We start from the raw sequence: 14,342 nt of genomic DNA, 5'->3' as shown, positions 1-14,342 counted from the left end.
AGTTCTGCTGTTTCTTGGGTTAGCTTGTCACTGTTAACTTTGTTGGTGTTTCCGAGTATGTTTTGGAAGATTTTCTTTTAAAAAGTATTATTTAGGATGTCTAGTTGTGCCTCTCGGTGACTTAAATGTCTGGGTAGCTTTGTTGGTGTCTCCTAATGTGGTTAGAAAGTTTTTCGTTTGAAACGTATGATTTGAGTTGTTAAATTTTGCTGTTTCGCGGTTTAGCTTTTTTGTTCTAGTGTTGTTTGGGTTTTAAAGTGTATTTTGGAAAACGCAGTGAAAACGCGGCTACAAATATTAGTGGAAAAGTTTTATGTTTAATACAGAGGAAAAGGGGTTTGTACAAGAATTATCTGATTGATGGATCATAAGAAAATAAGAGGAAGGTAAAGAAAGTTAAGAAAGTATTAAAATATAAACTAATGAGGTGTGAACTGGAAGCCATAGGTAAATTGCCGAGAATATTGAAGATGCATCTTTACGGCATAATAGTAAAATATTGTACAGGTATATTAATAAATTGAGAGGGAGTAGTCAATCCAGACTTGTCCCAGTTAAACATAGGAACGGGGCCACCACTAGTGATAAAAAAGGAGTTAAAGACAGATGGACAGAGCAATTTGAGAATGTACTAAACGAGGATTGAGTTTCAGAAAAAGATATAGAGGAAAATGAAAAGGTTTGTGATACCTTGGAAGCAAAAGAAATTTTTTTTTTCTTAGGAAGAATTAGCAGCAATACTAAAAGGATTTAAAAACAATAAGGCCTCAGGTGCTGATAGTGTGGTAAATGAGTTTTTTAAATATGGTGACGCTGAGGTTATAAATAAGCTGCTGAAGGTTATGAATATAATTTTTGAAAAAAGGGAGGTACCCAGCGATTTTAGGAATACCCGAAGTAAGCCCTTGTATAAGAAAGGTGATAAGAGTGAGTGTGGTAATTATCGAGGAATTAGTCTGGTCTCTGTAGGGAGCAAATAACTTAGCAATATGATACTTTTTAGACAGAGAGATGCTGCAGACAAAGTTATAAGAGAAGAACAGTGCGCTTTATAAAGGGTAGAGGATGTGTCGACCAAATTTTTACTCTTACGATAATCATTGAGAAGTGCTTGAGTTAATACACACCTTTGGTTCTCACTTTTATTGATTATGAGCAAGTATTCGATTTTATTGATAGAATGGCTATTGTAAAAGGTCTTATCCTTGTATGGTATACCAGACAAATATATCATAGTGATTAATGCTAAGTACAAGAATAACTTTGCTGAGGTTAAGGTAGGAAATGAGATTAGCAGCTGGTTTCGCATTGGATCTGGAGTTAAAGAAAGGTTATGTTCTATCCCCCTTTATATGAATTTTTTTATATGCACTGTCTTAAAGAGCATAGGAAAGGCATTTTGTGATAAGGAATGAGTTAAAGACATATGGGCAGAATATTTTGAAAAAGTGTGAGCAAAATGAAAAAACTTTTAGAGGTTTTCCGTGTTCAGTGTTCTAAAATAAGTATAAAAATCAATGTTAGAAGGGTAAGTCACTAAGGCTAGGAATAAGTGAAGATGAAAATGTGGCGTTTGGTAACGAAAAAATTGACCAGGTGGACAGCTTCACTTACCTTAGTAGTATTAATAGTAAAGACGGTAGGTGCACTGAAGATGCTAAAAGTAGAATAGCTAAGGCTCAGGGTGTTTTTCACAGTTTAAAAAATAGTTTGGAAGAATAGGTAGATAAGTCAGCAGACCAGGGTTAGAATACTGGAGGCTACAGTGATGACAGTGGTCAAATATGATTCAGAAGCAAGGGCACTCCGAAAAGAGGATGAAGATCTGCTAGATTATTTCAAGAGAAATTGCCTACGGATTGTTGGGTACCCGGCTGAAAGACTGCATTTCAAACAGCGGGCTATACGAAAAGTGTGGTTCCATCCCGTTTTCTAGGGCTATATGAGAGAAGGGTTGAGATAGCTAGGGCAGGTTCTGCAGATGAAGGATGACATATTACCGAAGATTGTCTTTTTCGACCAACCTTCTAGGGCTAAACGTAAAGCAGGTCGTCTGCGGTTGGGGTGGGAGGATGCCATAAAGAAAGATTTAAAGAAAAATAGGAACTTCCTAGGAGGTTGTAAAGAGGATGGCTTTGAATAGATTGGGATGGAGGAGGAGCGTTCGCCGCTGCGTCGGCCTCAGGTGACTTGGTGCTGCAGTGAGTTGTTAGTAACAGTAGTTGTAAGTGTAAGTATAAAAACTAATTTCTGAACAATTAGTTTGGTATTCTAGGATCTTCATAGATAATAACGGATTAGCGATTTAAGGGGAATCTTACGTTTTTGAAACATTGATGGTAAAAATTTAAACTGTAGCATAAGAGTCAGGGTCAGCTGAGACTCCCTGAATTCATTCTAAATACTAAAAACGCAATTAGAATTTTCAAGCACTTTTAAATTCAATTTTTTAGTCATTATTATTCTTCTTGGAAACGACGGCTAAACAAACAATGATCCGAAAATTCCTTGCAATGTAGCTAATATCTATAATTTCTTTGTACAGATGGTAAGCAACCAGTGATGGATCTAGGGGGCGAGCTCCCCCCCTAACGTAGACCAAAGTAGTATAATTTATTTAATTAACGCAAGTTTGCGTTAATTAAACTTGCTCCTAACGTAAGTTTATCGAATCAACCTATTTTGTGCCTCCCTCCCCTAAAAAAAATATCCTGGATCCACCCTTGTAAACAAAAATATTTTTATTCTCAATCAAAAATGATATTGAACATGAAAAAAAATGTTTTCAAGTAAATGTAAAGAATGACATTAAGCCTCAATTGAAAAAGAAATCATACTTTTTATGAGAATGACTTCCTTCTAAACCCCACCATTTACGGTAAATATTAACTTTTAACCACAAAAGCTCCAAGAGCTACTGTTCTTACAAAAGCGCAGCGTGATAAAAAGTTATTTTTTCCAATGCAAAAAAAAAACTTCACTCTTACGCTCTTTACGCTATAGTTTGACTCTTTCTCACAACTCTATTTTTGAAAAAAATAAAAAACTTTAGCGTAAAGAGCAAGGCTTTGAGAAGGAGATAGCTGCTTTCATATACGGGATAATTTCTATTCGTTTTAGATTTTAATGTCGCTCCTTAGTTTCAGTTAAAAAAAAAACTTTTTTTTAAATTTAATTTCAGATAGTTTTTTATATAATGCTTGGAAATCCGGCGCCCCCTTCATAGAAATTTTCCTTCTCCCATGAAAAAATCCTCCAGAAAACATCCTCCAGAGTAAATCCTCCACCGACCCCCCCCCCACCAGAAAAATCCTTCCTGAAAACGTCTGTATACTTCTTAATAACCAACACTATATGTAAACAATGGGCAAAGTTTATAACTGGCAGTCCTTCCCCCGGGGATTGTGAAGGATTAAGTCATTCTCAAAGACATATTTATAAGATTTTCGACTTTGCTGAACAAAATAGCTATAAAATTTTGATCGGGTAACTTTTGGAAAAAAATGAGCGTGGGAGGGGGCCTAGATACCCTAAAATTTTTTGGTCACTTAAAAATGGCACAAGAAGTTTTAATTTCCGTTCTAATGAGCCCTCTCGTTATATTCTAGGACCATTGAATCGATATGATCACCCCTAGAAGAAGAAGAAGAAAAAAAAACACGCATCCGTGATCTTTCTTCTAGCAAAAAATTACAAAATTCTACATTTTTGCAGATAGGAGTTTGAACCCTCTACAGTAGAGTTTTTTGATACGCTGAATCTGATCGTTTGATTTTCATTAAGATTCTATCATTTTTGGGGGGTGTTTACCCTTATTTAGAAAACAAGGCAAATTTTTTCAGGCTCGTAACTATTGATGAATTGGACTAAACCTGATGAAAATCATATATTTGGGACGAGCATAAAAATACCATTCTTTTGATGTATCTAGTGGTATCAACACTTTAGTTTTTTAGGATTTCGGCTACTATTGAGCCGGGTCGCTCCTTACTTACAGTTCGTTACCACGAACTGTTTGATCAGATACCAACTTATATTTTGCGCACTCTAAAATGCTAACAGCTAAGCACTAGGTCAACTTTAGTGCTAAGAGGTGCGGGGAGCGATGTTATAAGACAGTGGCCGTTCTCCTAAAATATATGCTAACTTTTTTTCGTTATAAGTTTTAAGGCCACTGTTTAATTTTATTCGAAAACTGATTGCTTATTTTATTCTTTTCACCTAAAATTAAAATATGAGCCACTGAGTAGTTAGAATTTAAATTTGGTTTTACGTAAAGGATCAAGACAGTCTGACAAAGCGTTTGGGATTTTCGGATAGCAATTGACCAACTTCGTTGTCCAATAGTGAATTACAAGTTGTTTTTTTCCGGTTGATTTGTCGCAAAAACAAAAGTTAAGCAATGAGAAAAAAATCAATTCTAAACAGTTATTGTAAATCTTCTTCTAAAAAGAAATGTTCTTCCATTAATTCTTCTATTAAGGGTATAGTAGATTTGTGACAAATATTTGATCTAAATTTAGCTTTTATTCCATCATATTCCGTTTCTTGCTTTTCTTCTTTTCGGACTCCGTTCCGAAAAGAAGACAATCCAATTTCATGCATGAATATAAGCAGTAAGCTCAAGTACTTGTAAAGGTATTTAAATTGAGTTTATGGGCCAAAAGATACGAATAAAAAAAATGAAAACCTTGAATTTAAAATTTTAATGTTCAAAAGAAAACTTTAAAAGTTTGTAGGCCGACTTAGCAGACAACAAGGTAAATTAACCTTTGCAACGCAGTAAATTAGCCTTGGTTACGCAGTTATTATTAAGTGGAACTAAGTTTTGTTATTCTAATAGAAATAAACAAGGAACAAAACACACGTGGAAGGGTAAAGTAGAAAGTATTGAACGATGAAAGTTAAAAAAGAGAACTTAAGAGATATACTTGGTAATAGCAATTATAAAGAAATGCAATTGGGGAATTTTAAGGAAATCTGATGCAAATTCAATTTTTTCTGTGGTAGGAAGGGGTATATTTCTTACTTTAAATCCATTAAAATCTTCAGTAGCTCCAAAATAGTCGTCCAGATTTGAATCCAGTATTAATGATAAACCGTTGTCTATTCCCGGTCGAGATGCATTTTCAGCCTTGAAAGACCTTAAAAAGGAAAAAAAGTGATTGTTTCTAATAGTAGGAGAAAGACATGGAGAAAAATGGTCCAACCACGAAAAAATTGATACACAAAATAGTTTTGCACCACTTTATTCAAAAAAGATAGCATATCAAATACCTAAAAAAGATAGCTATAACATATCAAAAACCTAAATCTCCATCGCGTTGCAAAATTATATTTTTTCTAGTTTTTCTCTGCTATTTTGCTTCCAGAATCCAAGAATAAGGAACCTTGTAAAGAAAAGCAGCCTGTTGATGGTTTTCTTTCCAAAAACGATTGTATTTGAGTGAATATAACATAAACATCACCTTTTATCATTTTATTGTTTTATTTTTGATTTTAAAGTTAAAAAAACATAAAAAGAAAACAAAAAAACATGCAAGTGAATATGTTCAAATTTAAACGTTGTGCATCAGTCCATGATGAATCTAGACTTGAGGGAATTACCTTCACACATGCTGTGCAGCATGAACCTGACAATGCAGATCACGATGTGTGCACGATGAACGAAAGAAACACTTTCCATGGGATGGATCTACTAGCAACAGTCACACCTTTTCTAAGTGACAGCCGATCGCCCATTCCAAGAGCTGAAGTCTTATTAAATTAAGTAGCTCAAAAAAATTCCCATCTACTCTTACCGCATTAGTGAGACAGTGCTTTCAAAGGTGCAATGTAAGAGGATTCCTAACAGAACTTTTAACAACCCGTATGCCTCACTCGATCAGCTGTTGCTAGCAACCGGGTTCCTGAATCTTCAAAGACCGAGCTGGAATAGTTTCATGCACTCAATTTTCTCTAACGAAATTAACAATGAAACCAGATACCTTCGCAGTATGGTAAGCACCCTGTTTCTGCCCATGATTGATCTCCCGTCTAGTAACGACTCCTTCCTTTACTCAACCTTCCACTTTGTTGCATGGCAAGGGAGAACATTTAGAGTCGCACCACTTCTCACACTTGATCAGCCGCTCTGTTGGAAGTCAATGAAGATCCTGAAGTCCGACACCATGAATGAGCTGAGTAGCATTGTTCTCAAGCTGGGTGGTTTCCATTTGAAGATGACTTTCTTTGGATGCATAGGACACCTAATGCAAAGTTCTTGACTGAAAGAGGTCCTGGAACTGGTATACGTGCCTGGTGCAGTGTCGAAAATTCTCTCTGGAAAGGCAATTTCCAGAGCTATTCGTGCTCACATTCTCTTGAGCTCGGCCATGCTTCCCCATCTCTTTGAAGACGAGCAAGCAACCTTGGCTCCTCTTGATATTTCTACTGTATTCAATGACGTTCTAGATGGATACCTCCCACCCGAAGATCACAGTCAGAATCTCAAGCTCAAACAACTGGATAACTTTTTGAAGCAGCGACACCAAGATCTGCAGTTTCAGAGAATGGCAAAGCTCTGGTTTCAGTATCTTGACGTGGTTAGGATAGACATGGCTTGAGGTGGCTCAAATTCATACTTTCCAAGAGACTGGGTCTGTGGGATCTGCACTTACAAGCTGCAGTAGAGATGCTTCCGTTTCTAACAGCATCTGGACATAACCTCTATGTCAAGCCTGTTTGGATATACCAGCAAGAGATGACTAAGCTCCAAACTGGTCACCCAAAAATCCTCGAAGTATTTGAAAACGAACGTCACACCATTAGAAAATTAGAGTGCCGCCAGGCCGGTCGGTTGGCACATCTTGTCATCGAACAAGAGTATATACGAAGCCCAAAGACATCCGGTGGTCTTACGACTGGAGGTGGGATGACAGAACAACAGAGAGCCATTTGGGTACTTTCAAGACCAGCATGCCTTAAGATCGACCTCTTGATGCAGAATTTGACAAAAATTGGTATTTTGACAAGAAAACAGGATCGTGACATGAGTTCCAGTAGAAAGGAGCGTGACTTCGACGACACCCATAAGCTCGTTGAATTCTTTGGAGAATCTTCCCCGTTCAGTGGAGCTGATCAGATTAGAAACATTGCCAACGGAATAACTTCTTTTCAAGATGATAATATTGATGAGGCTGCTACCGCTGGAAGGGTGATCCTAAGTAAGATCACGGGAAAAATCTTAAAGGATCAAGTCTTCAAGAAAAAAGACCAAGTAACGCACGTAGATCCAGCGCTCCTTTTCCAGCAATTTATAATTTTGGCCCAGCCAACTGACATTCAAGAAGAATACTTGAAGTACGAACTTAGGGCGATTTCTTTTTCTCTTTTTGAAAGCGATGGCTTAATGAGAAAATAAAACAAGCCAGAACTTGTAAAAGCGATCTTTCAAGCTTGTGGGATTGAGTCTCAGTCACCCTCAAGACCTACATCTGTGCGTAGTATCGTCTTGGACGGTGGTTCTCTTCTACATCAAATTCCATGGAAGGTAGGGTCAACCTTTAAGGCCATCTTTGCTTCACACGTCCACTACGTACAAGCAAGGTATACTAGTGCTAATGTTGTGTTTGATGGCTATGAAGGTGGTCCAGATATCAAAGATACTGCCCATTTACGTCGAGCGAGAATGGCTGGTAACCAGGTCCTTTTCACTGACGCGATGACCCTTTGCATGAAAAAGAAAGAGTTTCTATCGTGCAAAGTGAACAAAGAACGGTTCCTGAAACTGCTCGGCAACCACTTTGAAATGATCGGTTTGCATGTTTTCCAATCAGAAGGAGACGCAGACGTTCTGTTTGCAGAAAAAGCAGTAGAGGCTGATTGTGGTACAGACACCATCTTGGTTGCTGATGATACTGACATTTTGGTTCTTCTGATTAGTCGATCAGACTCGTGTTCCAGGTCTTTATATTTCTCACCCGAAGCTAAGTTTGGTGGTGCCAGTTCAGCTTGGGATATTAGTGAGATAAAACAAAACCTTGGAACAGATTTCATTCGATGCTGTTCTGTCATACCGCGCTAGGTTGTGACACAACATCTCACCTTTATGAAATAGGAAATGGCAGAGCCGTTCAATTGCTACTTACCAACATGAGTTTCAGTGACAGCGCTGCTATATTTGGTGATAAGTTTGCATCTTGTTGGTACTGTGTGGTTGCCCTGATATTTCAAACCTTGACACTGCCAGAAAGCTAATCTTTCACAGAAAAGTGAGTACTGCTACCACTTTCGTGCATCCACAAGAGCTGCCACCAACTCAAGCGGTAACAAAGTATCACTCGCTACGACTCTACTGTCAAGTTCAAGCCTTGCTCGGGAACCCAGTAGACCCCTTATGCTTGGGATGGAAACTCCAGGATAACGAAGTTTTTGCGCCAATAAACACAGATCTCCCAGCTGCTGAAAATTATCAAATGCTCTTGTCGTATTGACGGTTGTGACAGCAAAAAGTGTACCTGTAAAAAAAACAGACTTGAGTGTATTGTAGCCTGCTGTGCCTGTAAGGAGAGTTCGTGCATCAGTTCTAAGTTTCAAGACAAACTTAGTGAAGAAGAATAAAAGTTCAATGTGATGATCACAAATTTAGCTCCTACATTTAGATGGAGTGCAATTTTTATACATTAGGTTAATAAGGTAAAACGTTTTCCTCTAAGTTACAACGTACCTTGTTCTAAAAGTCTAGGGCACTGAGGTGTTTTGTCACTCCTGTTTATTCATTTTGTACTTCTGAACTTATCTATTATACATTACCAAATAGACCCTGACAGACTGTAGTAGCAGTATTCTCGAAATACACAGTTTATTTTCTTTAAAAAAAATATACTGTTTTGCTAATAAATAGTGTTCTTTTGATGAGGTGACGACATGAACACCAGAAATGAATTCAGAGTAAAAAGTTGACCATAAAAGATGTGTGACACACTTAGTTTGCATTGTTTTGCTTTTTATCGGTTTCTTAGCAAACAAATAAAAAAATGTACTCGGAGGGTGAAGAAACCATTTCTGTATCAATTTTTTCCAGGTCAAAACTTATTTTTCTCCTACTATAAATCAGGTGCGAAAAAATGTCGAGTGTATCGCTAGATGGTGTGTGAACACATAGAAACACTAAGATAGATTTTGAAAAAAAATTTTTTATCGCATTTCTACTGAATATTATTTTTAGGTATCTACACTGAAAAAACAGCAAACAATTTCTCCCGACCTTAATTCTTGAAAAACATTTTGCCTATCCCCCCTACTAACAATTGTTTTCAAATCGAAGCAAAACAATATTAAAACTTTCCCTTTCCTGAAAGTATCATTTAGTATTTTGAACAGAATCTTCACAATATCTTAAAGTGATTAATTAGAAAAAAAACTTTAAGAAAAAGAAGTTTCTCAAAGAAAAGTAAATACCCTATTAAACTAAAGATACGCGGAATTAAAAAATTATAATAAGTCAAACTAAAAAAGGCCAGAAATTACTGTTAAAGAATAAATGAAACCAAAAACAAAACGAAATAGGATATCCTCACATTAGTTTAAAGCACATTCTCCTATTCAGCAAATACAATATATATTTTTCGATCGCATTTCCTTATCCAGCAATTTCAATCTCGTTTCCGACGGGATTTCAAGGGGTTAAGCGTGCTTTATTTTTATATTAATAAAAAAAATTATGCCCAATACGCACACTGTCTAATGTTAACGTAAAATATTATGCGTTTTTATTATATGTTTTTTTCATAATTTTATTATATATTTTTCATTAGTATCAAAATAAAGCACGCTTTTTCCAACACTTAGGTTTTCGACCTCGCAAACATTAATATTTTTCACTGTAATAGGCACCTTTTTCTGAAAACATTAAATGGAAGAAATGGAGTAGTATTTTCCCACAAAGTTTGCTGGCCACTCACTAAAATAGACCTCTTAAAACATTCATTATCTTTTTCAAGTCTAAAGTTAACAGTGGCTTTCTTGAACTTCATTGGGAAATACCTGGCTTGTTTTAACAGTAGATGAATTGCCCAAAGCTGAGAAGGCTGTTGTAGGAGTTGCTGTAAGATGGGACAACGACGAATAGCCTAAAGCTGGATTGGCGGTTGTATGGGTAAATGTAAAAACAGATGAATTGCCTAAAGCTGGGTTGGTTATTACAGGAGTTGTTGCAAGATGGGACTACGACGAATAGCCCATAGATGGGTTGGCGGTTGTATGGGTAGATATAAAAGCAGATGTATTGCCTAAATGCCTAAAGCTGGGTTGGTGGTTGTAGAAGTTGTTGTAAGATGTGACTGCGATGAATAGCCTATAGCTGGGTTGGCGGTTGTATGGGTAAATACAACAGCATATGAATTGCCTAAAGCTGGGTTGGTGGTTGCAGGAGTTGTTATAAGATTGGACTACGAAGAATAGCCTATAGCTGGGTTTGCGTTTGTATGGGTAGATATAACAGCAGATGAATTCTCTAAAACTGGGTTGGTGGTTGTAGGGGTGGCTAAATGAGGGGAGTACAAAAAACCGCCTATAACGGGATTGGTTGTATTTGTAACAATAGATGAAACGCCTAAAGCTGGATCAGCGCTTGCAGATTTCACACAACATGAACTATTTTGGGTAGTTTTAGAAGAATTGCTTAAAACTAGACAAGCAGATGAATCAAGCCGTTCTTTTTTCAGAAGGGTATTGATCTTCAAAGTCTATATTATTATACAAGTCACACTCTTTCAGTATATATTCTAAAAGTTTATCATTTTCTAAATGTCGCCTTCAAAACTTTCTGCGAATTTTGAATTCTTACTGTTAGCCAATCATTAAATATACAAAAGATTTTCTAACCAGTAGGTTTCTCTTTCCAGGAATTGTTGTGTCCAAGAACTGTGTATTTGCAAGGCACTGTATATGCTGTGCAGTTTAAGGTAAAAAATTAAGAAAACTTTAAGTTTATTGTTTATAAACTTAATAGAACTTTGTTTATAAGCGCCATAAGTTTATTAAATTATTGATTTTTTTAAAGCCTTAGTTTATTAGGGGGCTTCGCCTGCTTAGCGGTTTACCAAAACACTTGGAAAACTATAGGTCTACCCGTTAACCTGCGAGTCTAGGGGACTTGCCTGTCATTCGCCAATCCTAAAACACGGTAGTCCAACTGAGACTCTAGGCGAGCACGCCTATTAGGATCAATTCACTTGTTCTTCTGTGAGTCAAAGCAATTTCAGCCCTCCCCTTTTTTACACAAACATTCTGTCGACATTGTACGTCATTAGTAAAACTAAAAATCTTGATCGTCAATTAGTTCTATAGATATCTTTGATATTTTGACCCTAGGATGGATGGATGGATGATAGACAAGATCTAACAAATAGTGAAAATAACATAATTTTTTATACAATCCTGAAAAAGGCTTATGCCAGCTTTGCCTCTCTTTCAGACTACCTGTATTAGCTTTGTCTCCAATTGGCCAATGGCTTGATAGTAACTTGATTTTTATTCCAAAAAGCAACGGGGCTATGTATCTCTCAGATCAATGGGTTAGAAGGATAGAAATCATAAGCGTTGAAATGGGGTCAAACTTTACCAAACAAGGGGTAATATTTAGTTTGAAATCATTTTAGAAGATGAAAAACGCATGTATGGTATAGAAACAAGAAAACATGTTCGTCTAATCTTAGAACCAAGGCCCAGGTCCACCATACAGGGATTAACCCCCTGAAGTCTTGTTTAAAAGGAAATTGCAATTGCTGGATAGAGATATGTGATCGGAAAAAAGAGATTGTTAATTTCCGGATGGGGAAATGTGGTATAAATAACAATAAGGAATCCTACAAACAAAAATTAAATAAACAATCATGAAAAACAAATATGCAACAGGCACTATTATAAATTGATGAAATAATCTTAAAGCGAGGAAAATCAAATTGAATATGTAAATCAAGCCTTAGTACTACTACGCCTTTGGCACTTCACTGAAAACTATATGTCTTGAACAGTCTTGAAAAGAACTAACAAAATCAAACTGAATAATTGATATATAATCATACTAATTGCTCAAATGTTATGAGTTCATTTTTTTCACCGTAAGTTTCATTTTGTTTTCAATATTGTAATAAGTGCAAAAGGAAACATTTGTAATGTAATTTGTTTTCAGTAAAGGGTTTTAAACTTTTACAGTTAGGGAAAAGGGCAGTAGCCAAACTCTTCTTTATTTCTTTGTAGTGAAAACTATATGCGTCATGAACAGTCATGGAAAGAACAGATAAAATTAAATTGGATATTTTGTGTATAATAATATTAATTTCTGAATGCTCATCAGTTCAAGATTTTGTTTCACTATAATTTTCATTTTATTTTCAATGTTGTAAAAGTTCAAAAAAATATTTTTAGAATAAATAATTTTCAGTGAAGCACCAGTAACGCAGTGGACTTATTACTTTTACCCCTAGGGAAGGGACAGTATCCAAACTCTACTTAGTAGTGAGTGTTGCGGTTCCATCCCTTGCTTCTTTCTTTTCAGATAAATGACCTATTTTTTTCCGTAATTACAGTTGCCTGTAAGATAATTTTCAATCGTAAGTTAAACTCGTCGTCAAGGCAACCAATTTGCAAGAGAAAATAAATTGACTGGATTACAAGTCAGTATGAGTCATCACATGGCCTTGCTAAAATTCAAGTCATTGAATTTTGAACTATCTGAAAATAGGTGTAGGGCAAATTCAATTGAGGGACTCTATACATTTAATTGGCCCGCCTCACACTGAGCCACATCCCAAGTGCCAAAATTCCTTAAGTGTTCACAGATTATTTTTTAGTCTGTATTGAGAGTCTGCATTGAGACCCCGCTTAGGGATTTCATTATTCTACATGTGTTTTGTGCATCTTTTGGAAGATTACAAGTAAGGTATTTTCTACTGCTGTGTAGATTTTTTTATTCAGGAACCCAGACAGGGTAGGAAAAGAGTTGAGAGACATACCGTCATTTATTATATCGAAAAGGGGGTCCGTTTACCTTCCAAGAAGATAGCTAGAAAAATTAGTGGTAACCCAGGTTGGGCACCCTTGGCCTAGAGTTTGGCCGTTAAACCGTTCGATCACGTTACCATACCCTGCAGCAGGGTATACCGTAATTGGGTATTACCAAACTCTATATTACGGGAAAGTAGTGGTAACTGCGGGCATTCCATTGTAATATTTGGTGCAAGCTAGCCCCCCTCCCCCCTCGAGTAAGCGGTGTAGCACCATTTTTTTGCCAATACCTGATGACACCGTAGAATACCACTATAACATTCGTGGCAGCAAGAAAGGTCCTATAGGTAAAACTGGTAGTAAAAGAGTTCAGTGTTTTCGAAGAGACTAATTAATTTAGCCTACAGTATAGTCTATAGGGTGTAAAAATCTGCAAGGAAAAAAAGATTTGAAAAATTGCGAACTTAAAATTTGAGGAGCCAGGCTCCTACCTAGGAATGACACAGTGCATGAGAAAGGATAAAACTCCTTTCATCACCTCCTTTCATCAAAGTTTGGGCTGAGCCTAAACGCCAAAATACAGAAATTAGAGAAAATTACAAAAATTGACTGTTTCTCGCGGGAATAGTAAGACAATTGTGAAATATTAAGAATAAAAAGAAATAACGTGAAATTAATCAAATTTTGAGCTTACAGAGGGGAAATCTTTCCGTATTAGAAACTATTACAGGGGAGCGGATAAGAGAAAGCGAAAGTCGGGTTATAATTTGAGTGAATTGGCGTACATAGATATAATCTTCCGTGACGAAGGTTATAAGATTATTGAAGACGGCAAATTAAGAGAATTTGTCAGTTTCATGTGCATATTTGATAAGGAAGGTGAGAGGCACCGTTCCTATTAAGTAATCGGCCTAAGACTAGATTACATTTGAAGTTGTTTTGCAGGGTAGTTTCCCTGTTTGAGTTTAGTCTAGCCAATCCACTAGTGAAGTATTCGCGCGGTTATTCAGCTTACTCTCTTATCCAACCCCTGTTATTTTGTTTTTCGGAGATATATTTCACTGGTGTAAAATTGCTTGATGTGCAAGAATTTGTTATTCTCTAATGAAGTCTAGATATATGGGTTATTTGAAAAATTGTTGAACATCATTATGCGGCGCTAATAATTCACAATAGTAATTTCGTACCATAATTTTTGCGTGGGGCGATTGTTGAACTTTCCACGATTGACTAATTAATTAGCAGGTAATAGAATCGGAAAGGAGTACACCTGGTAAAATGAGGCGATACAAAATAAACAGGGAAGATATAATATGTGAAAAACTAAGATGAAATCACCTCTCAGATGTTGT

The 14,342-nt window shown here is 36.5% G+C and overlaps 1 protein-coding gene across 1 annotated transcript in view; it reads right to left on the bottom strand.

The window, feature by feature from the left end:
- The window catches only part of LOC148942299 (pickpocket protein 28-like), a 332,270-nt gene that overhangs the window by 121,997 nt on the left and 195,931 nt on the right, over positions 1–14,342 (bottom strand). Inside the window, exon 5 of the mRNA XM_089103282.1 lies at positions 5,030–5,144. Within this exon, the coding sequence (XP_088959408.1) occupies positions 5,030–5,144 (115 nt within the window). The remainder of the gene's footprint in view (positions 1–5,029; positions 5,145–14,342) is intronic.

This window comes from Artemia sp. Qi Xiang Cuo, chromosome 17 (assembly GCF_049724085.1).
Source record: "Artemia sp. Qi Xiang Cuo chromosome 17, ASM4972408v1, whole genome shotgun sequence".
In the NCBI taxonomy this organism is placed as follows: Eukaryota; Metazoa; Arthropoda; class Branchiopoda; order Anostraca; family Artemiidae; genus Artemia; species Artemia sp. Qi Xiang Cuo.
This window is presented reverse-complemented; position numbering and strand designations above follow the sequence as displayed.